At 37.8% G+C, this 21434-nt stretch overlaps 1 protein-coding gene across 2 annotated transcripts in view; it reads left to right on the top strand.

The window, feature by feature from the left end:
• POT1 (protection of telomeres 1) overlaps nt 1-21434 on the top strand; it is a 90922-nt gene that overhangs the window by 19206 nt on the left and 50282 nt on the right. For both annotated transcript variants that reach the window (XM_042467852.1, XM_042467851.1), the window contains exons 4-7: nt 1461-1565; nt 2317-2367; nt 3561-3675; nt 18939-19069. In XM_042467852.1, the coding sequence (XP_042323786.1) occupies nt 1461-1565; nt 2317-2367; nt 3561-3675; nt 18939-19069 (402 nt within the window). The remainder of the gene's footprint in view (nt 1-1460; nt 1566-2316; nt 2368-3560; nt 3676-18938; nt 19070-21434) is intronic.

The following is a 21434-nucleotide window of genomic DNA, read 5'->3' as shown; positions in this document are numbered from 1 at the left end:
TCCATGGTATGGAGCTATGCTATCAAACTGGATTATTTCTGCAGTGTGGATGCAGCCATACTCATATCCCAGTCACAAGCTACCAAGAAGTCTGAAAAAGAAAAGAAAAGAAAAGCTTTCGTGTAGTTTTCAAATCATTGACATTTAAAAATTGATTTTAGAAATCCTACAATGGAAAGTGCCATTTCAAAAGCCAGTCTCCATAAAATGACATTCTTTCATTTTATGCCAGCTTGGTTGCTGAGCAAAGGCTCTGTTGATATGGAAGCAAGAAACTTCTCTGGTATTTATTTTTTCCTTCCTCGACATTTTTATAATTTAATAATAATAATAATAATAATAATAATAAATTTTATTTATATCCCGCCTTTCCAATATTTTGATCAAGGCAGCTTACAGTACAGATAAAAGCATATCAATAAAAAGTTTAAAACAGCATTAAAAAAGAACCAACAATGAAGTAGAAGTACAAGGACAGGTCAGGTACACAATCCAGGGTCGTTGATAGAGTGGCAAAGAATAAAATGATTATGTTGGAAAGGCTTGCAGAAATAAATATGTTTTCAAGTTCTTTTTGAAAAGAACTAAGGACACGGTAGAACGGAGCTCAACAGGGAGATTGTTCCAAAGTTTGGGGGCAGCGATAGAAAAAGCCTCTGTGAGGTCCTCACATGGCGTGTTTTAGGGACCTCCAACTGTTTCATCCCTGTTGTTCTGAGTGTGCGGGGCGGATTGTATGGGGAGAGGCGGTCCTCCAAGTACCCTGGGCCCAAGCCATTTAGGGCTTTATAGGTCAAAACCAACACCTTGTATTGAGCCTGGAAGCGAATAGGCAGCCAATGAAGATCTTTCAAAATAGGTGTTATATGGTCAGGCCTGGAGCTACCAGCGACCAATCTTGCTGCCATATTCTGCACCAACTGTAGCTTCCGGGTTTGGTACAAGGGTTGCCCCATGTAGAGCGCGTTGCAGAAATCCAGTCGAGAGGTTACCAGAGCATGTACAACAGTTTCAAGGTTCCTATGGTCCAGGTAGGGATGCAGCTGGCGTATCAGTCGGAGCTGATAACAAGCACTCCTGACCGTCGCATCCACCTGAGATGACAATTTACCGTTTCAATCATCTCGTAACTCTCTTCTTGGTGGTGAACACTGATTTCTACACATTTAGAGTTCTAGTGGTCTTAGGTTTATTTGTTTGTTTTGTCTTTCTTTTCTTTTTTTAAATTCAGTTCACCAATTTTCTTTGTTAGGATTTTTTCTCCAGCCTAATTTTTACAGAACCAAAAAGGTTATTTTGTTCATCATAGCAGATTCTAGCAAATCTGTTTGAAAAAATAATATACTTAATATAGTTACAATGTGCTTCATAGATTGGATATTGTTTTTAGATTTGTCTCAGCTAAAGTAATTAAAAAAGTACCGACATGTGGATTGATAATGAATTTTTGTTTCCAACAGGACACTGTTGTGGTAGCTGGTTTTGGCTTGGCAAAATCCATCAATGATGATGGTAGACATGGTTGCCATCTAGAAGTATCTGATGAAGCTGGGTCAACTATTTATGTAAGTTTGTTTTTTCTTCTCCCCTTTCCCTGACCATCAATTTGGGATTTAATTATACTCTTGTTAGATAATAGTAAGTCCAGTATATTATAATAAATCCGTTAAGGAGATGTAAAGATTGCAGACTGCAAGGAATATTTAAATGACACAGCAGCTTGACTCTTTACATTAACAATTGTGTTTCAGCCAGGATCCAAAGGAACAATGCAATTGATGCTGCTTGATCAAAGAGAATTTGCAGGGACATGAAAACAGCTACTATTCCAGTCTTTTCCAACCTTTGGTCCTACAGATGTTTTGAAGTTCAGCTCCCATAATTCTTGATGGTTGACCAGGTTGGCTGGGGCTTCTGAGATCTGAAGTCCAAAACAAATGAAGGGCCAAAGGCTGGGAACCATTGCACTATGTCATTTTAAAAATTATTTTTCTACTGAGCAATTTTTCAGAGCAATTTAAAGCACACTTGGGCAACTGCTAGGAGGTGGGGAAAATCAGTATGGCAGGGACAAGGTACAATGCTCCTGCGTTATACATAGCTTTCAGCATACACTGAAAGCCGTGCGGGGAGGAAGGGGCGGTGCATTCCATAGGGACGAATGGAGCACATGCTGGGGGGGCACTGCCACAACACCACGACGCCGCATGCACGAGCCCCATTCATTTAAATGGAGCTTGAGCATAGGCGTTTTTTGTTTTACGCGGGAGAGTCCAGAACTGTGCTGCTTACAGTCTTTTTTATTCTTCTCCCTAGATTTGTACTAGGCCATCAAGCACACGGAATGCTTCAGAAACAGTAGCCATGGTAAGGTTTTATTTTTCTGTTTGGAAAATAAGCGGGGCCTTCCAGAGTCAGCGTCTAAAATAACTGACAAAACCTTCAGGAGGAGAAAAGAAATTACATGCGGATATCATCATACTCCATTTAACATCTCAGGCAGGGAACTCCCACTGTAAAAAAAAAAAAAAAAGTAAGGCAAGGCAGAAATCAGGCATTCAGAAATGTTCAGCATGTGTAAACATGTTACATTTTTTCACAAGAGGCCCAGAATTATTTTTAATAATGAGTATTCCATCTATTTTTTTTTAAAATATATCTTTTAATAGGAGAACCTTCACCCTGACAGCATCATGAAACAGATCTAAACCCAACATTGGAGGCTCAGAAACACTGGCAAATCTGCTAATTCCCTGATCTTGCTAAATTGTTAGGGATGCTCTGCAAGTATTACAGCTGTTACCAGGCTAGCCAGCAGAACAAGGTGATGACAGGAATAAATAGAATGCTTCTGGTACCTTCTGCTTATTGCTGGAAAAGGTACAAATGTTCATTTGTCTCTGCAGCCTTTCCAAAATGTTATTGAAACAAATCTGCTGTATCAGGAAAGGGCAACTGTGCACCTTTCTTGATTGCCTTCAAGCAGTTGGCAGGATTCTCTCCCACTAAAGGTTCTGGACCAGACTAAAATTCCCATGTGCCAACAGCAACAATAGCAAAAAAAGAAAATCAAATGGTTTGGGTTTTCTTTCTCATTGCATATGTTGGAACTATATCCTTTTTCTGCCCATGCAAGCAGCTTTAACCATAGCAGGTTCTGCAGGAGATTTTTTTTATAAAAACAATCTCTTGTGAAATCGTTTGTGTTCCCAGAGCAGTTGTATATTACCTAGCAATAACATTTGTAGCTAATGAACAAAATGAATTCATAGTCTCCTTGTCAGGAAATAACAGCAGTTATTCTAATGAAAATAATGTTTTAGAGCCAAGGTTTCTTTTGTTTTTTTTTTTTCAAAAGAGAAGTTGGTCTTCTTAGGTGGAAGCAAATCTTTGTGTCAGTCTCAATTCTTACTCCGGAAAGAAAGAAAATCATTACTTTGCAGTCTCATAATGGGTCAAATGGAGAAAGAGAGACCAATTTTATCAAAGAGAATTTTTAAAAAGTTAAATTTCCAAAGATGTTCCCCTTCATGTGTTCACTTCCTCTTATGTCTTTGTAGCCTGTTGTCCCCAAGTATACATATACTCCTCTGAATAACCTGAAAGATGGCACTGTTGTCAACTTGTATGGTGCTGTGAAATTCTTCAAGCCTCCATATGCATGTAAAGGAACTGGTATGTACAAATGCAAATAGAGAATTCTGAGTTCTTGATCTTTTTTTCTGTTGATCTGTGTGGGAAGTAGGATGTGGGACATTTTGTAGCAATGTCTTTTAAAGTTTATTTTTATTGATACAATATAAACATTCATTAATAAAACCAAACATTAAATAACATTGCAAGCTTTGTTAGTCATCATTGTAAAACATATATTAAATATCTTCATATAAGTTATCTTGTCGTAATGTCATATACCTGCTTACTCTAAACAATAAACTTTTAAACTCATTCTCTCTCTCTCTCTCTCTCTCTGACATTCCATCTATATTTCTTTGAACTTCTTTGTGCTTTTTATGCAGCTTTTGTTCGATTTTTCTTTTTGTTCTCCTTGTTTCCCTGTTAACCATACTGTTATTTAAGTACTATTTCAATGGTTTATTCAGCCTGCATTTTGCAGCAATTTTAAGGTTTTTTAAACTGAGGGTCTTTTTAAAAACAAAAACTGGTAAGTCTGGTGTCTTGTGGGAGTGTCCTGTAAGGTGCCAAGGTCCACAAAGAGGTATTAAGATTGCATGTAGCCTATGTGTCCATAAGATACATGAACCAAAGGTTTCATGATAGATGTCGGCTTCTTGTGTCATTTAGAGAACCCGAATATTCCTGTAGGGGTTCCTGGGATGCAAATGTAGTGGTGGAATAAAATATACAATATGGAATTTGCTTTTCTTCAAGCATGATAGAATGAACCTAGAACCCAGTTCTAAATTGTTTACTTGGAAATGTCAAATTTATTTCAGTTGACAACAGTTCTGTGATGGCACAGTTAAGATTATAGCTTTAATGTATGACAATTAATAAAAATGATTTGTTCCAAACCACAGTTTATAGCTTTTATTTATTTTATTTGTTTTGGGGATTTATATCCTGCCTTTGTCCCAAATGGGATTCAATTTCAGTTTCAAAATAGACCATAGTTAGTCTTTAGTCTTTGTGGTTTGTGTGTTGGACTGTGACTCTGGAGACAGAGGTCTATACAAGTGGCTTGTAAACTTTATCTTGATTAATGAATTAGATCTGTAAATGTAAAGCTTGTTGTTTTTCTTGTGTGCTGTCAAATCGTTTCTGACTTATGGTGACCCTAAAAGAAACTTATCACAAGGTTTTCTGTTCAGAGGGGGTTTGCCTTTGCCTCCTTCTGGGGCTGAGAGAGTGTGACTTGTGCCAGATCATGTAATGGGTTTCCTTAGCTGAGTGGGAATTTGAAACCTCGTCTCCAGAGTCATAGTCCAGCATGTGAATCATGAAGACTAACTATGGTTAATTTTGAAGTTGAAAGAAATGGCTTGGTATGAAGCAAGGAAAATAGAAATAGCCTTAGGAAAAGGAACAGCACAGTGTCTTCATGCAGTTGTAAAGCAACAATTAAAAGGCACTTTTTGTGCATACTGGTCAATGCATTAATGAGAGATTTGGGTTTTTTTGGACTTATGGAGGGACACAGTGATAATTATCATGGTTCTACCTTAGACATAGGCCTAGATATAATTGATTATCCCAACTAGATTAGATCCATAGAATAAATTGCTAAATCATAAGTTCATACTACTGAATCAATAATTTCTATTTTAGTTGGAGCTAGCAATTGGATTTAGGTCTTAGTTATCCATAGTTCCATTGAAATCAGCTGGTCATGAAGAATTGCTCAAAGTATGATTGTCTGCATTTAAACTGTGGTTTTAAAATGTAACTGCATCCTTCAGGTTTAAAATTGCCAATGATTTTAGTTAAAATATGAATACCCACACTCAAGATTGTCTGTAGTAAACATAAAACTGTTGAGGTACTCAGTGATTAAAGTATTTACAAAATCTTATGATTAAAGCACCCTGAGGTACAATAATTTATGTGTCAGATCTTTAAAAATGGATATTATAATTAAATTTGGTATCAAGTGCTAGTAATGGTCCATCTGTTTTTGCCAATATTATACCATATGCTTTGTCCTTTTTTCCTGCAAAATGAAATTAAAATAAATAGCATTAGTTTCATCTTAGTTTCACTTTCAAACTCAAATTATTGTAGGCATGTAGTCTTTTTTGTAGTAAATCCTTTGTCAGTTTTCAATCCTGGATGAAACAGGCTTGCTTTTTGGTTATCAGTTTTTGCAGAAATTTAGTGCTGGTTGATAGACCATTTATTAAAGATTTGCTCTCACGAGATTTCCTGCAATAGTCTATTTTTATTTGGTAATACCATAAAATGATTATCTCCTATCTAGACAGACAGACTGTAACAGTAATGAAAATTCATTTAATCTGCAATTTGCAAGAAGCATGAACATGGTTTTACTTTGTTTATAAACCATTCTAGGGTAAAAATGTAGTGTGTGTCTGTACAGAAAAGTGGGCATCTGTTTCTGAATCCATGAGATAAAGCGACAGAAGAAAGAAAGATAAATAATATTTTACCCAAGGACTGATAACATTGCTAGATTAAGAGTCTGATCTTGTACAGATCTTTGAAAATTAAAATATATACCTTGCTAGTTAGACTGCAAAGGGCATGTAGCCCCAAGAAATCTCTAGATAAAAGGCCCATTCCCAAAGTGTATGAACCCCCTAAATCACATTTGTGGAAATGGCATCCTCCTAGTATCCTATTCAAGAGATCCAAGGAGGGTAGGAAATATAAGAAAGAGACCTCTTGCCATATATTGCTAAAAGAAATGTTAATAGAACAGAAGACCCTGGGCTAGTATATTTAAGTAAATAGAGAAAGGGGCCATATAGAAAGGTAATCACTGACTGAGTTGCAAAAATAAAAAAGGTAAGTGGTCATGACACAATCAGCTGAGAAGAAATGTAGATTGTGAAGGTTTAGAAAGGATATGTTAATATATGGAACAGAGCTATGGCCCAGTTCCCAGGTCTGTGTATTCCTTGCAGCTTCTGCATGTATACAGTTCTATATGTGCAAGCTCCCATGCTATCGGAAGCCCAGAATGTTCTTAGTTTGAAGCCAGTATGCAAAAGTTCCTTTCTGTAGGTGTGTGATGGTCAGTTGAGCCAGGTGTAGAATAGGGTGGTTAACTGTGGCCCTTCACATGTTTTTGGTCTATAGCTCCCATAATCCACCATCAATCACCATGCTGAAGAGACTCCAAAGGTAGGATAAATTACTTTTAACCAAGCAATCCTATGCCTCTCATCACATTCAACTAAAACAGCTTTCAGAGCAAATGAGCACTGAAGAAAATGCATGGTTATTTCTGCTACCTTAAGTAATAGATAACATTACCATTATTCAGTGGCCTTCAGTAGAATATAACTGATTGTTACGCTGTCATGAAGGCCACAGCCTTCTGACTGTTTGGAAGTCAGGCTCCTGTAGTCTTGTCAGAAGCCTCTGGTGGAATATGTAGATGTTGTAAAAGAATTTTGTGAATATATCTGAACACTATTACACATTGTGATATACCAATTCTACTCAGCTATCCATTATTCATTACAGTCTGGAACACAATGACATTGTAAGTCAAATGCTGTGCAGGCCTGGTGTAGATTTTCTTAATAGTTTTTCCTAGTAGAATATGATTGGTTAAACCAAGCAATTGGTAGAACTTGACCTGCTTTCTGTTCTTTGTCATTGATCACTCTTTTAAGCCGCTGGCCACTTCCTGCAGATAAATCATATTCTTTTTATCAAGAGTGTATGTAACTGAACTGTTAAGATCAACAATAAAGTCTGAAGATCATAATGGACATAATTCAGCAGCATTTCGGCATTCTTCAGTTCATCTAATCAGACTCTTCTCCCATTTAGTCCCTTGCACTTGTTAACAGATATATCACCAAGCTGTCCAGAAAATTTTTTGAGGATGTGGGGAGGTTGCAGGGGGAAACTCCATACTGTCAGTGGCACTGGCAGAATCCACCTGCAAATTAACCGAAGTCTGCCCAATATTTTTCACTATGGTATAGTGCTTTACACATCTTTCAACATACGCTGAAAGCCACGCAGAGAGAAGGGGCGTCACGTCCCATAGGGGCGTGTTCCCACCGCCACACCACCATGTGCACGAGCCCCATTCATTTAAATGGGGGTCGAGCATAGGCAGTATTTGCTTTACGCGGGGGAGTCCAGAACGGATCCCCCACATAAAGCAAGGGCACACTGTACATGATGTTAGAACTTGTTACATGATGTTGAATTTTTAGAAATGGAGATACTTTAAAATTGAAGGGCTGGAAGGAACTGGTCCCCCTATATTTTGAGGTAATCCCCTTAGTATAGTTTAGGTTGGGATCCCCCCCCCCAAAAAAAAATGGTTGCAGGTAAAGTGATATGACTAAAACAGGTGAGCTGTCTGAAATTTGAGGTGTGGATTTGATGAAAGTTATCCTTCATTCTCTCCACAGTTTCGGTACTTATTAATCAAATGCCATAGCTGCTGTTACCTATCCCCTTTAAAAGACATTAACAGTGTGATCCTGAAACATTTTGCTTGAAAAATGGGCATCAGGTTGCAATCTTGAGGACAAAAATAGATTGAAATGTTTGAACAATAGTTTTATTATTAGCAGACATAACGTGTCTTACATAATTTCTGTGGTATTATCTACTTGCTTGGATCACTAGACTTTACAGAATAGTTAACAGGTGAAAAAATAAAACAATGCTGAAAGCTTCTGTATAGAAAATCAAAATATAAATTCATTTTCATATTGATTAATGTTTTCTAGTCCTGTGTGTGGTATGTACAATTATCCACCCACAGCTATTGTGTGTCTTCAAGTCTTTACCCACTTATGGTGACCATGTCATGAGGTTTTCTTGGCAAAATTTGTTTAGAGTGTTTCTCTGAGGCTGAGAGAGTGTGACTTTTTCAAAGTCACCCAGCGGGCTTCCATGGCCAAGTGGGGATCCCCAGATTTCTAATCCAGCACTCAAGTCACTATACCATGCTGGCTCTCTACCCATAGCTAAGACAAAACTTATGATTCATTACAATGTTTACTGATTCTAATCTATGCTAGTTTTGTAAAAATTGAGACAACTGTTGACTGAGAATCTCAGCCCTTGATGTTAACAGGGAACTTCCCCTGCCCTTCCTTATGGAAAAGTGCAAAAAGTTGAAAATATGATTTTCTATTTTTTAGGATATTGAAGAAACGTTACCAGTTTTTAAATTGTTGTTAGTTCTGGACAGGGTTATCCTCTTATTTCTCCTTTCATAGTACTTTCAGTCTTTTCGTTTCCATTGGTCAAATTTCAAAAGATCATGTAAACAATGAGACATTTGGGAAAAGGGCCCATCTAATCTGAATATATGAAAGGAAAATGTAATGCTGGTAACCTCTTTTATAAAATAGCAGAAGACTCCACAACTGATAACAGCATATGTGTAACCTATCAAATGACAGTTGGGCCCAAGTTGGGTTTTCTAGCAGCAGTAGGACTCCGTCTTATCCTCCGTGCTGTTCAATATGTTTATATCAAAGTTCATTAGGAATTAAAGAGTTGGGTGCCACCAGTATACTGATGACACTCAGCTCTGTTTCTCCTTATCATTGGATGTAGAAGCAAAGGAAAATGCCAAAGAACTTACAGAATTCCAGGAGGCACAACTGTTTTTGTTCACCCTAAAGGCTGGCTGGATGAGGCGATAACTACAGTAAATGGTGGCTGTGCAATGTGTGGGGGAGGTGACCAGGCACAGATGGGTCTAAGGAAATGCATGTGTCGAACAGGATGTAAAGGCAAAACAAACAAAGTGATGACTGCATTAGTAGTGATTATAGCCTTTAACTTTAATGTGATAGCTTTGCCTGATTTAAACCCAGAAAAGCTGACAAACTTGCTTTAAATGTCTTATTCAAATCCTTCAAAGCCCAGTTCTTCTTGGCACTCCTTTGAGAAGAAGCACCAAAAAGCTGCCACACTACCCAGAATGGTCAGAAGTGGTGTTGCAGTGGAGAGTAGAGGGAGTTGATGTTTCTTTTAGGTTCTCCCAGGACAGACTAAGCTCTCGCCTTTCTCCACTACTCAGAGAAAGGGATGATTCCCTTTTTGATAAGAGTTAAAGCACAATACTTCCATTAACTCATGGATAAGTCAGTTCAGGTTTTTTTTATCAGTTTTTTGAGAAAAAATTATAGACCAATACATGTGTAATATACAATGAGTTATTAAATATATTAAAACAATTTGAAGCATGCAGTCACAAATTTGAAGGGCAATTTATTTATTTTTTTGATTTGTGAGTTATACAGGTGTTTTATTCTTGAGTTTCTATTTGCAGTCCCATGGGATACATGTTTAATAGTGAGATTATTTGAGTGCAACAGAAAGTCATGTTGGAGATGCATGCTACTCAACATGTTATAAAAGAACATGGTACATCATTTTTTCCCCCTAAGCATTAGTTGAATTTTTACGCCAGATTCTAGTATTTCTTGACAGTGTGTTAGCTTTGCACTACTGAACTGTCAAGAATTTCTATCCTCAAATCATGTGAGGTCCCTTTTTAGTGGAAATATTTTACACTGCATGTTCTGAATTACTTGGATGAACTGAGATAACCCCATGGTGATACAGAGTTGTAAATTTAAGAAACCAGTGTGTTTGGCTATGTTTGAAAAGGAGATTGAATTTCAATTTAAATTACCTTAGAACTTGTATATCTTACCAACAATGCAGTTTCTTGACCTTAGCTATTGAAGTGAGGTATGTAATATGTGGGTTTAAAACTGGATGTCAGTTTTTGATAATGCCGGTGTAATTTATTTTCCTATCTATTCTCTATCCCTCTCCGAAGATACATACCTTGCACTGTGATGTCGTTTGTTGAAAATACTTTGCAAAGTTAAACTGTTGGCTAATTCATTTTTTTCTTATTTGTTAGATAATGATTTCAGGACTATTCCTTTGTAAGCAATACTTTCAAAGTGATTTCAGTCAATGAAAAATAGGCTCTTTACGGTATTATCCTTTCTTTAAATTTTTATGCTGTTCTGGTAGTTGCAGGCATGTTTTAATTCTTAGTGACTTCATTTTTTTGTTTTTTAAATATTTTTCTTTCTTTTGATGTTTATGCAGAGATTTGAATTGATAATGATAATGATAAACAATTTAATTTAATTTAATTTATTTACATTACCATATTTTCCTCTAATGGGCAAAATAAATTATTTTATTAGCGAAACTACCTGCACTTCACTAGAAAAGTAATGTAGCTGTATTATATATGTAAATCCAGACACGTGAAATCACATGTTGAGTGAATGTGAGAATGCTGAGGATTAATGCAGTAAAGAAAAACTAACTTCAGTAACTGAAAGAAAGAAGTTGGCAACATGAGCTTTTGTAGACTTCAGTCTATTTTCTCAGATGTATTTAATACATCTAAATGTATCTGAAGAAGTAGACTTAAGTCTATGAAAGTTCATGCTGCCAACTTCTTTCTTTGAATTTGTCTCAGAAGTGCTACAAGATTTCTCCACATACTGATTCTACAGACTAACATGGCTATATCTTTGAAAAACTTTAACACTGTCCTTATCCCAGCGACCCTGCCAAAGAATACTGTAGTGGAAGTTTCCTCATATTCACAAGGGAACCTGCTGTGTCCCATGCCCAGTAGCCCCAGATCAGTGTGCTAGTATTTGTAGTGATGAAATAAGTGATTGTGTCTGATTTAGGATTGCTATTTTATTTTGTTTAAGTATTGGTCAGGGGATTGGAAAGGGATTATTTGTATTTTATTGTATTTTCTGTATTGTATTTTCTTACTGCTGTTAGCCGCCTGGATTCTCCGTGATTGGGCGGGATACAAATAAATCTATATTATTATTATTATTATTATTATTATTATTATTATTATTATTATTATTAAAAGTGGATGTCTGTGGGCTGGTTGGTGGCGGCCCTCAAGCGATTGGCTTTTGAGCCACAGATAGTTTCCAGGAAAGGAGGAAACACATGTACCCAATTTTGGGGGGGGGGGTATTGTACCAGTCCCTGGCACATTTGTTAGACCATCACATCAGCCTGAGAAGCACTGGCTTAAAAGTTAACTAATGTAAAGTCTGCTCTAGAAGTGTGTTATGCAATACTGGCAGAGAATGTTACATAAGTCTGTATAATGGATCATATAGATTATTATATTTGTGGGGGGTTTGATTAAAGACTTGGCTTGGAAGTACCGTCAGGCCTTACAATAAAACTCCAAGGCAATTTGCACTTAATCATACAGAGGAAATTAGGTGAATTGCTCAAGATTGTTTTTAATACCTAACAGAGACTTTAATTTTTTATCTGCTATACTTTAAGATCTGCACCAAAATTGCTCTATTTAATCTACAGTTGTAAATGATTTCTGCTTTGTAATATGACAAACTATATTGAAACTTTGTCACATTTTATATGAAGCAATAATTTATTTCTTCCATTTACGAAATACAGTGAACTCTTGTTACTCATTGGGTTTGATTTCAGGACCTCTCATGGACTCCAAATTCCATGGCTGCTCAAGTCCCATTATATACAATTGTGTAATAAAATTATATCCCCCCAGATAAAATGGCAAAATGTATTTTCAAGACATGAATGGTTGAATTTATGGATGCAGAACCTGTGGATACAAAGGACCAGCCCTGTCTATTTTTTTTTTTTAAGTAGTGCCTATAGGAACAATAGACTCTGTTCTTTGCATTACCTTTGCATTAGTAACTTACTTTCACAAAAGGAAATCTAACCGGACACAGATTTTTTTAATCAAAAAGAAATCACAGAAATTGGCATTTGACATTTCATTGTTTCCTCAGCCCCAAAATACTTTATTTTAAGAAAGTGGCTCTTTTCATACATTTGAAAATCACTTATAGAAATAATGTAATAAGAAATAATTATTCATGTGTTATTTGGAAAAGAAAGGACTGCATCAGTCAAATTAGTTATGTACATATAATGCATTCATTATAGCATTAGCCTGTGTTTTTTGAAAATGATTTTCTCCTAGAGCAAGTCACCATGCTACTTGGTGTAGACTGGACATACGTGAAACTAAAAAAGTATTTCTTGTTTGCAGGAGATGAATTAGAAGGTGGGAAGCACAAAGAAAATGAGTTAAGGGGAGAGCTGGATGTAACTACTGTATTCATTTGACAATGACCAAAACCAAGCAATTAATTATAAACTGTCATTTTCAACCAGCTGAAGTTATGCTGTACTTCCAGGTAGCTCACTATTCAAAGTACCAAAAGTAACTAAGGCCTGTTACAGACAGCCAAAATAAAGCTGCTTCGAGTCAGAGTGGAGGTATGGTTTTTCAATGATGCAAGCATCCTAAGAGTCCAGAAATCGCACCAAAGCCACTCTCCAGCCCTAAGGACGAGCATGGCTTTGGTGTGGCTTCTGGAGTCTTAGGACGCATGCATCATTGAAAGACCATACCTCCATTGTGACTCGAAGCAGCTTTATTTTGGCTGTCTGTAACAGGTCCATGTGGCAGCAGCCCCAGGAAGATTACCAAGGGCCTGCTCATTGACCTACAAACAAAAAACTGTAGAGAAATGGTCTCTCCCCATTCTGAAATGAAGTAATTGTCTTATCAGAACAGAGGCAAGAATCTGTCACTGGAAGACTGCAGGCTATGGAATATTTGCACCACCTTTATACTGGCCAGTGAAAAGAACCTTGTTGATCTTCTTTGGGGTACAGCCAATTACTAGTGACCTTCCATAGTAAACAAGATGTTGAGCGGATGGAGGTCAGATTTGTCTGCTGGTCATTGCCTTGTTTAGTATTGAGAGATATGTGTCGTTTCAGAAATGTTAACTGAATTCCAATTCTCATCAGATCTAAACTGCTTAGGCAGTGGTGAGGCAGAGTAGGAACAGCATATAAATATCTGGAGAGGTGAAATTTTCCAAGCCCAACATAGATTCTACTACATATCATATGAAGATGATAAAATATAATATGCCTTACTGTTGCATGATATAATCCCACTGTGTAAGAAGATGGTGAAATGCTAACGGGGACAGTAAAAAAAGCAGAACTACTCAACACAACCTTTGCCTCAGTCTTTTCACAAAAGGAAAACAGTACTCAGCCTGAGAAAAATGGAACAGATGACACAGTAGGGGAAATGCAGCATAGGAAAAGAGGCAGTACAGGAAAACCAGGCCAATGTAAATTCACTGAATTCAAGTCTCCAGAGCCAGATGAACTCCATCCAAGGGTATTAAAAGAACGGAAAAATGTAATCTTAGAGCCACTGCCAGTAATCTTTGAGAATTCCTGGAGAACAGAAGAAATCCCAGCAGACTAGAGGAGAGCAAATGTTGTTCCCATTTAAAAAAAAAAAAGGGGGGGAGGACCCACACAGTTACTGCCCAGTCAGCCTGACATCAATACCAGGAAAGATTCTAGAGCAGGTCATTAAACAGACAGTCTGTAAGCATTTAGAAAGGAATGCCATAATCATTAGAAGTCAACAGGGTTTTCTCAAAAACAAGTCATGCCAGACTAATCTCATTTTCTGATAAATTTACCAGCTTGGTGGATAAAGGGAATGCTGTGGATGTAGCATATCTTGATTTCAGTAACCTTTGATAGGTTCCCCCATGGTATTCTTGTGAATAAGCTAGTAAAATGTGGACTAGACAATACAACAGTTAGGTAGATTTCTAATTGGTTGACCAACAGAACCAAAAGGGTGCTCATCAAAAACTCCTCTTCATCCTGGAGAGAAGTGACCAGGGGTTGCCACAATCTTTTACCCTCAGCTCAGTGCTATTCAACATCTTTATCAGTGACTTGGATGAAGGAATAGAGGGCATGATTATCAAATTTCCAGATTGACTAACTAATACTCCAGAGAACAGGATCAGAATTCAAAATGACTGTAATAGATTGGAAAGCTGGGCCAAAACTAAGAAAATTTCACCAGGGAAAAATGTATGGTACTACACTTAGGCATAAAAAATGAAATACACAGATCTAGGATGGTCTGAAGCCAGGGACATAATAAAAAGAAGAATGCAGACAGACACTTTCAATAAACAAATAGAAAAAAAACATGGATGACAAAAGAAAACAATACAAGCAATAAAGAAAAGAGGAGAAAAGCAGAAGGGAGATAGGAACAATCTAAGAATTATGAATGCAACAGTATAACGACTTGTGCGGAAAGATAATTACTGTCCACCCTTGCTTTATGCGGGGGATCCATTCCGGACTCCCCCGCATAAAGCAAATACTGTGCATGCTCAAGCCCCATTTAACTGAATGGGGCTCGTGCCTGTGGCAGTGCACAACGGGATGTGCTGCCACTTACACCCCACGCACTCCCACGCGGCTTTCACCGTTTGCTGAAAGCCTTGTATAGCGTGCCCGCGTATGACACGGGCGCACTGTACTACAATGACCAATACAGAGAACTAGTGCTAATCAATATATGTCAACAGAGCACTGATCTCCCATTCAAGCAAAACCATGCTCAACATTCTGCAACATAGACTCCAACCATACATGGAGAGAGAAATCCCAGAGGTCCAAGTGGGATTCAACAAAGGAAAAGGCACTAGGAACCACATTGCAAACATAAGATGGCTAATGGAGAGCACCAGGGAATTCCAAAAGAAAATCAGCATGTGCTCTATAGACTATAGCAAAGCCTTTGATTGCATAGATTATGAAATGCCCTTAAAGACATGGGAGTGCCAAGACATGGGAGCCCAATGAAGACAAGAGACTACCATCAGAACAGAATACAGAGAAACAGAATGATTCCCAGTTGGCAAAGGGGTCAGACAAGAGTGCATCCTTTCACCCTATCTTTTCAACTTGTATACAGAACATTTTAAACAAAAAGCAGGCTTGGACACAGAAGAAGGAGGAGTGAAAATAGAAGGGAGGAATATTAACAATGTAACATATGAAGATAACACTATAGTACTAGCAGAAAACCTCACAGTCCTGGAACACCTATTAAGGAAGATCAAAGAAGAAAGTGCAAGGGCAGGCTTAGTGTTGAACATAAAAAAACCCAAAAATAATGACCACCAAGGGCCTTCACAAGTTCAACCTAGACAATGAAGAAATAGAAAGAGTAAAAGAATTCCCTTATCTGGGATCAAACATTGATAGAAACAGGGACTGCAGTCAGGAAAACAGAAAAAGATTAAGAATGGGGAGGATAGCTATGAAAGAACTAGAAAAGATTCTAAAATGCAAAGATACATAACTGAGCACAAAAGTTAGAATCATGCAAGCCATTTTATTCCATATTGCCTTGTACGGATGTGAGAGCTGGACAGTTAAGAAAGAAGATAGGCAGAAAATCAATTAATTTGAGATGTGGTGCTGGAGAAGGGTGCTGAGGATTCCATGGATAGCCAAAAGGACAAACAAATGGGTCCTAGAACAGATCAAGCCGGAAACCTCCCTGGAAGCCAAAATGACCAAACTGAAACTGTCATACTTTGGACACATCATGAGAAGGAAGGACCCATTGGAAAAGCCAATAATGCTGGGAAAGGTAGAGGGAAGTAGGAAAAGAGGAAGGCCACATGCTAGATGGAAGGACTATTAAGGACATCATGAGTATGAGGTTGCAGGAATTAAGCAGAGCAGTGGAGGACAGAGGATCTTGGAGATGTCTCATCCATAGCGTAGCCATGAGTCGAGATTGACTCAGGGGCAGTTAATAACAACAAAAGGATGGGAGACACACCTGGCTTGACAACAGTACACATGAAAGGAATTTAGGAGTTTGTAGACCACAAGCTGAACATGAGACAACAGTGTGATGTGGCAGCTAAAAAAGCCAATACAATTCTAGGCTGCATCAGTAGAGGTATAGTGTCATCAAGGGGAGTAATAGTGCCACTGTATTCTGCTTTGGTCAGGCCTCACCTGGAATATTATGTCCAGTTCTGGGCATCACAATTCAAAAAGGATGTTGACAAGCTGGAGCATATCCAGAGGAAGGCGACTAAAATTGTGAAAGGTCTGGAAACCATGTCCTATGAGGAGAGGCTTAGCGAGCTAGATATGTTTATCCTGGATGAAAGATGGTTAAGAGGTGATATAATGGTCCTGTTTAAATATTTGACAGGATGACATACTGAAGATGGAGCAAACTTGTTTTCTGCAGCACCAGAGAATAGGATCTGGAGCAATGGATGCAAACTACAGGAAAAGATATTCCATCTCAAAATTAGGGAAAACTTCCTGACAGTAAGAGCTATTTGACAGTGGAATATGCTGGCTTGGAGTGTGGCTGAGTCTCCTTCTTTAGAGATTTTTAAACAGAGGCTGGGTGGTCATCTGTTGTGGGTGCTTTGATTGTATATTCCTGCATGGCAGGGGATTGGACTTGATGGCCTTTGAGGTCTCTTCCAACTCTGTGATTCTATGACTCCACTATGGCACCAGTGGTAATAATGATAATATACAGTAGTCTCAATTATCTGACATAAGCGGGCGGGCTGATAGTCAGATAGCTGAAAATGTTGGATAATCCAGAGGGTCCAAGGGAAGCCTTGAAAGCACTATGAATTGCAAACACATTGAAGTTTTATTGCAGCAACAGTAAAAGTAATGTTGCAGTAACGTTACAGTAACAACATTGTAATGTATAATGTTTTGGGGCCTGGAAGTACTCGCCTTTCTTGCTGCCGCCGCCACCACACTTGGGGCCATGTTTTGGGGTGAGGCTTCACTTGCCCTTCTCTCCTTGCCCGTCATGGCCGCCATGTTTGGGGGCATGTCTGGGGGTGTGGAAATACCTACAGCCACGCCCCTCAAAGCAGCTGCGACGTCGGATAATCTCGAATGTTGGATGACCGAAGGATGGATAATCAAGACTCTACTGTAATAAATGATAAAAAAAAGTATTTTTATCCCACCTCTCAATTGGATCAAGGTGGCTTACAACATTAAACAGCATTAAAATACATTAAAATACCAAATAATGATTAATATCATAAAAACCTTATAACCTAAAAACCCACCCAGTTTATTGTATTGCTACCTGAACTAAGGGACATGAAAGGAATGGGGGGGAGTGATGTAATATTAGAATTCCTGTTGCCCTCCTTAATGCTTTGCCATCCTCTATCTAGGCCAGTAGTAGAAATTGCGGTCCACAAGCCGTATGTCTTAATCTTCATCAAAACCCAGCATTTTTTCAAGACAGAAAAAAAATGTGGTGTTTTTTTTTTCCAAAAAAAAAAAAATCAAGACAAAATTCCTGGGCTTTATGGTTTTTGTGTATAGACCTCTTCCAGAGAGACACACTGTGGTTGGAAATAATGCCCTGGTCACTTCCAATCATAGAAAATAATACTTGTGCAAAGATCGAAGGTACCAAAAATGGCATCCGAACTCCCAGCCCATAAAACCCATGGCTTATTCTCTAATGTGTATTAGGAGATAACGTTGTTGAGATTTTTGGGTATGGGGAAGGAGCAGGGTTTGGCTTACTGAGGTCTTAATGGGAAGTGATACAACAGGGAATGCTGACTGATGTTAGCTTCATTTCTGCCAATCACGTTGACAACCGATTGCTGTTGGCTTTCATGCTCTTTTCACATGTTCTGAGTAACGTGTGTTACATCTTGCTCATCTTTAGTTTGCATTACTGGAAGATCATTCTAGGAGTTTTTTTAAAAACCTATTGTTCATAAAAGAGGAGCAACACTAAACAAAAACTCACACCTACCACCACTGCAGACCTTCTAGTAGGCTAACAGTTAACATAAATTTGAAATCCTCTATAAAAGGAAAAATACTGAATTACAGACTGAATGTTTGCTTGCTATACCATCATTCTCTCTGTCTCTTGTCACAAACTGGAGTGACGATGGCTAGTAATAGGATTGGTTGACCCAATGTACCGGCTATCTTATCTCTCTTTAGTTCAAGTTGTTTTAAACTCTTTGTTCTTCAGTGCAAAGGCTCATGTAATTTCATAGCTGTTTCACCTGAGTTCATGTCTGTCTACATGTCACAGTCAGAGATGAGATAACCAAGAACTCATGAATTTTGTAATAGAGGTTGATATAAAACTCCAGAATATCTGATTTGTAGCTCTTCTCAGGAAATTGTATTACCTTCCCAAAGGTATTTGGAAACCTTTAATCTAGTGCATATGTTTATCCTAATATAAGCCATTTCAAGGGAAGTAAGATCACAAATATCAGGCTTTTGAATTATAATTTGTTTCCTGTTGCCTTCTTCACACCTGGTCTTTTTTTCTTTCTTTCCAGATTATTGTTCAGTAGTAACCCTTGTGGACCAATCCAACACCAAATTGATATGCACACTTTTTAATACAAACAAAGATGCTCTTCCACAAATCTACAGAAATGGTGACATAGTTCGATTTCACAGAATAAAGGTAATTGTGGAGCATTTTTTTGATAGTGGAGGGGATACTTATAGCACATGCCACATCCATTTTAGTAAGATGAAATTCCATTTATACATGGAGCTGCAATTGCTGGTTATGGGAGGAGAAGATACTTTAGTCCACATCTCTCTTTTCCACACCATCATTAAAAATCAGCCCTTCTCCTCATAAGTTATGTTAAACACTCCTGTATACCCTGCACAGTATTATGGGTCCTCATATTTTGACATCTCATATCTGGAGATAGCATGTTTTTAAGAGATTGCTGAGCTTTAAGGAACACTACGTTAGGTTCCCAGGGGGAAAAGGATCATTTTCCCCTTGGCATGTGGGCATCCAGGTAAACTAGACCATCAAATCTCAAGTGCTTCTTCCTTCCTCCAAGCAATTTGCATATCCCCCCAGAACCTGAGACAAAGGATCTATTCACACCTAAAGCAATAAGCCAGTCTCTCTCTACCTACCCCCAGTTGTATTCCTAGCCAAACTTCTCTATCCAGCCATTTCAGGGATATCTCAGTCCAATCACTGTTTTTGTTAAAACCATCAATCAGTTTGGAATCCTGTTGTCAATTCCTGGGACAAGTCATTCAGCCTTTGTTACCTGGCTAGATAGCCCCGCCCTAGGGCTAGTTTAAAGGGCTAGTTTTGAGATATAAATATGGTTTCAAAACATAACCCCTGTGCACACAGCCCATACTCTGTGGATGGTGTGTATTGCATTCAGACCTCCCAGTCTAAGCCGCTCCAGCTTTCCATGGTCGTTTCTTTGGACAGGTAATTATAACCCCATTGCAACTCTTAAAAACTGCTATCCCCTTTCCGTATTTCCATTTCGGTTAGCTCTCTATACTATGTTTGTTTGGATCACTAACTTGCGTGTGTGATTGCACTCTGCAAATATTTCTATATAAAACCTTAATTCATCCCAAAACCTCAAGTCCTTCCAGTTATAACAGGTAGATATTGGTGCACACAATCCACAGGTTACTCAAGCCGCTCGCTAAGCTAATTTCCCCAACATCTGAAGTATTGCTTACATGTTCTTTAGATAAAAGCTAGGCTTTGAAAAGGTTACTTTGTTGGACTATAATGCCCAGAGAGTTGTAGTCAGCATGGCCATTGATAAGAAATCTCCTAGGATTTGGACTCCTTGGACTGTTAGTTGTTTTCTGTCTTTCTATAAATGTATGTTACTTTGAGACAACAACAGTCCTAGGAGTCCACTTTCACCAAGTGGAAGTGGACCTCTATATGGTCTGAGACTTGAGAAAAAATTCCACAACTAAATAGCAATTCTTACTAGGAAGGGGAAAATTAGGGATTTGGCTTAAATAAATAAATAACCCTAATTGTTATACAAGAATTTTTGGACTTCGGTATTTTTACCTAGTGGAAGGAAGTGTGTGAAACTTGCACTGAGACTGAACCTATTGGGGATTGTTACAGCTCTCTATTACTGATGAATATGCTTGAAGGCACAGTTTAATGGTTAAGTCTCTGCAGATGCTGCACCAATTTATTTTGTTATGTTTAAATTTCCACTAGGCAAGAGTATTTAGCAAGGTGCTTCATTTTTCTGTTTCATTGCTATTCACATATGTATTTTGTTTGTACAAACCCTGCTTGAAGCAAAATAGTAGCAAAATTAATAGACACTTTATCTCAAGATATCTATTTGTTCCATTAGGAAAAAGAAAAGTATATGCCAGCTCTCCACAATGTTTCAAACTGTGCAGGTTTGGTCACTTTCAGTCACTTAACAGTGGAGTGATTTATCTGTGAATCCAATTTAGTTGTGGTCAGGGTTCAACTGGCAGGCAAATTTTGCATAGTAAAAGTTTAATTAAAACCACTTAAACATTATAGTTTTAAACTACCTGGATAAATTATAACTTTCCTGATTATTGGTGCCTAAATGTTGCACATGAAATGTTCATCCCTTGTTTCAATTAATTCATGTATTTCCAATTCAAAACTATTTATGCAATAGGATATCATTTTATTCTATTATCTCACATTGTGTTGCCCATTTAAAAGAAATATCTAAAAAAATTAAAGATGTAGGCTTTTATTCTTGGATCATCATAATTTGACTGGGTTATAAATCATGATTGGAGCTCAGTATGAAGTTTCTAAAATGGTATACATTGAGAATTTTAAAAATGCAAGTTTAAATCCATTAAATCCAATATAAAGGAAAAGTTATGCTGCCTTTTATTTAGAATATTTTGGGGTGGTGAAATGTGATAAATGTGCATTAATCCAATTAATCCAATTTTATTAAAAGTCTTATTTATAGTGTTCAGACATCTTGCTGGTGCACACCTTTATTTGTTTCACTTTTTCAGCT

This window comes from Sceloporus undulatus, chromosome 5, assembly GCF_019175285.1.
Source record: "Sceloporus undulatus isolate JIND9_A2432 ecotype Alabama chromosome 5, SceUnd_v1.1, whole genome shotgun sequence".
Taxonomy (NCBI): domain Eukaryota; kingdom Metazoa; phylum Chordata; class Lepidosauria; order Squamata; family Phrynosomatidae; genus Sceloporus; species Sceloporus undulatus.
The sequence above is the reverse complement of the archived record's forward strand: the minus strand, read 5'-3'. Positions and strand labels throughout refer to the sequence as shown.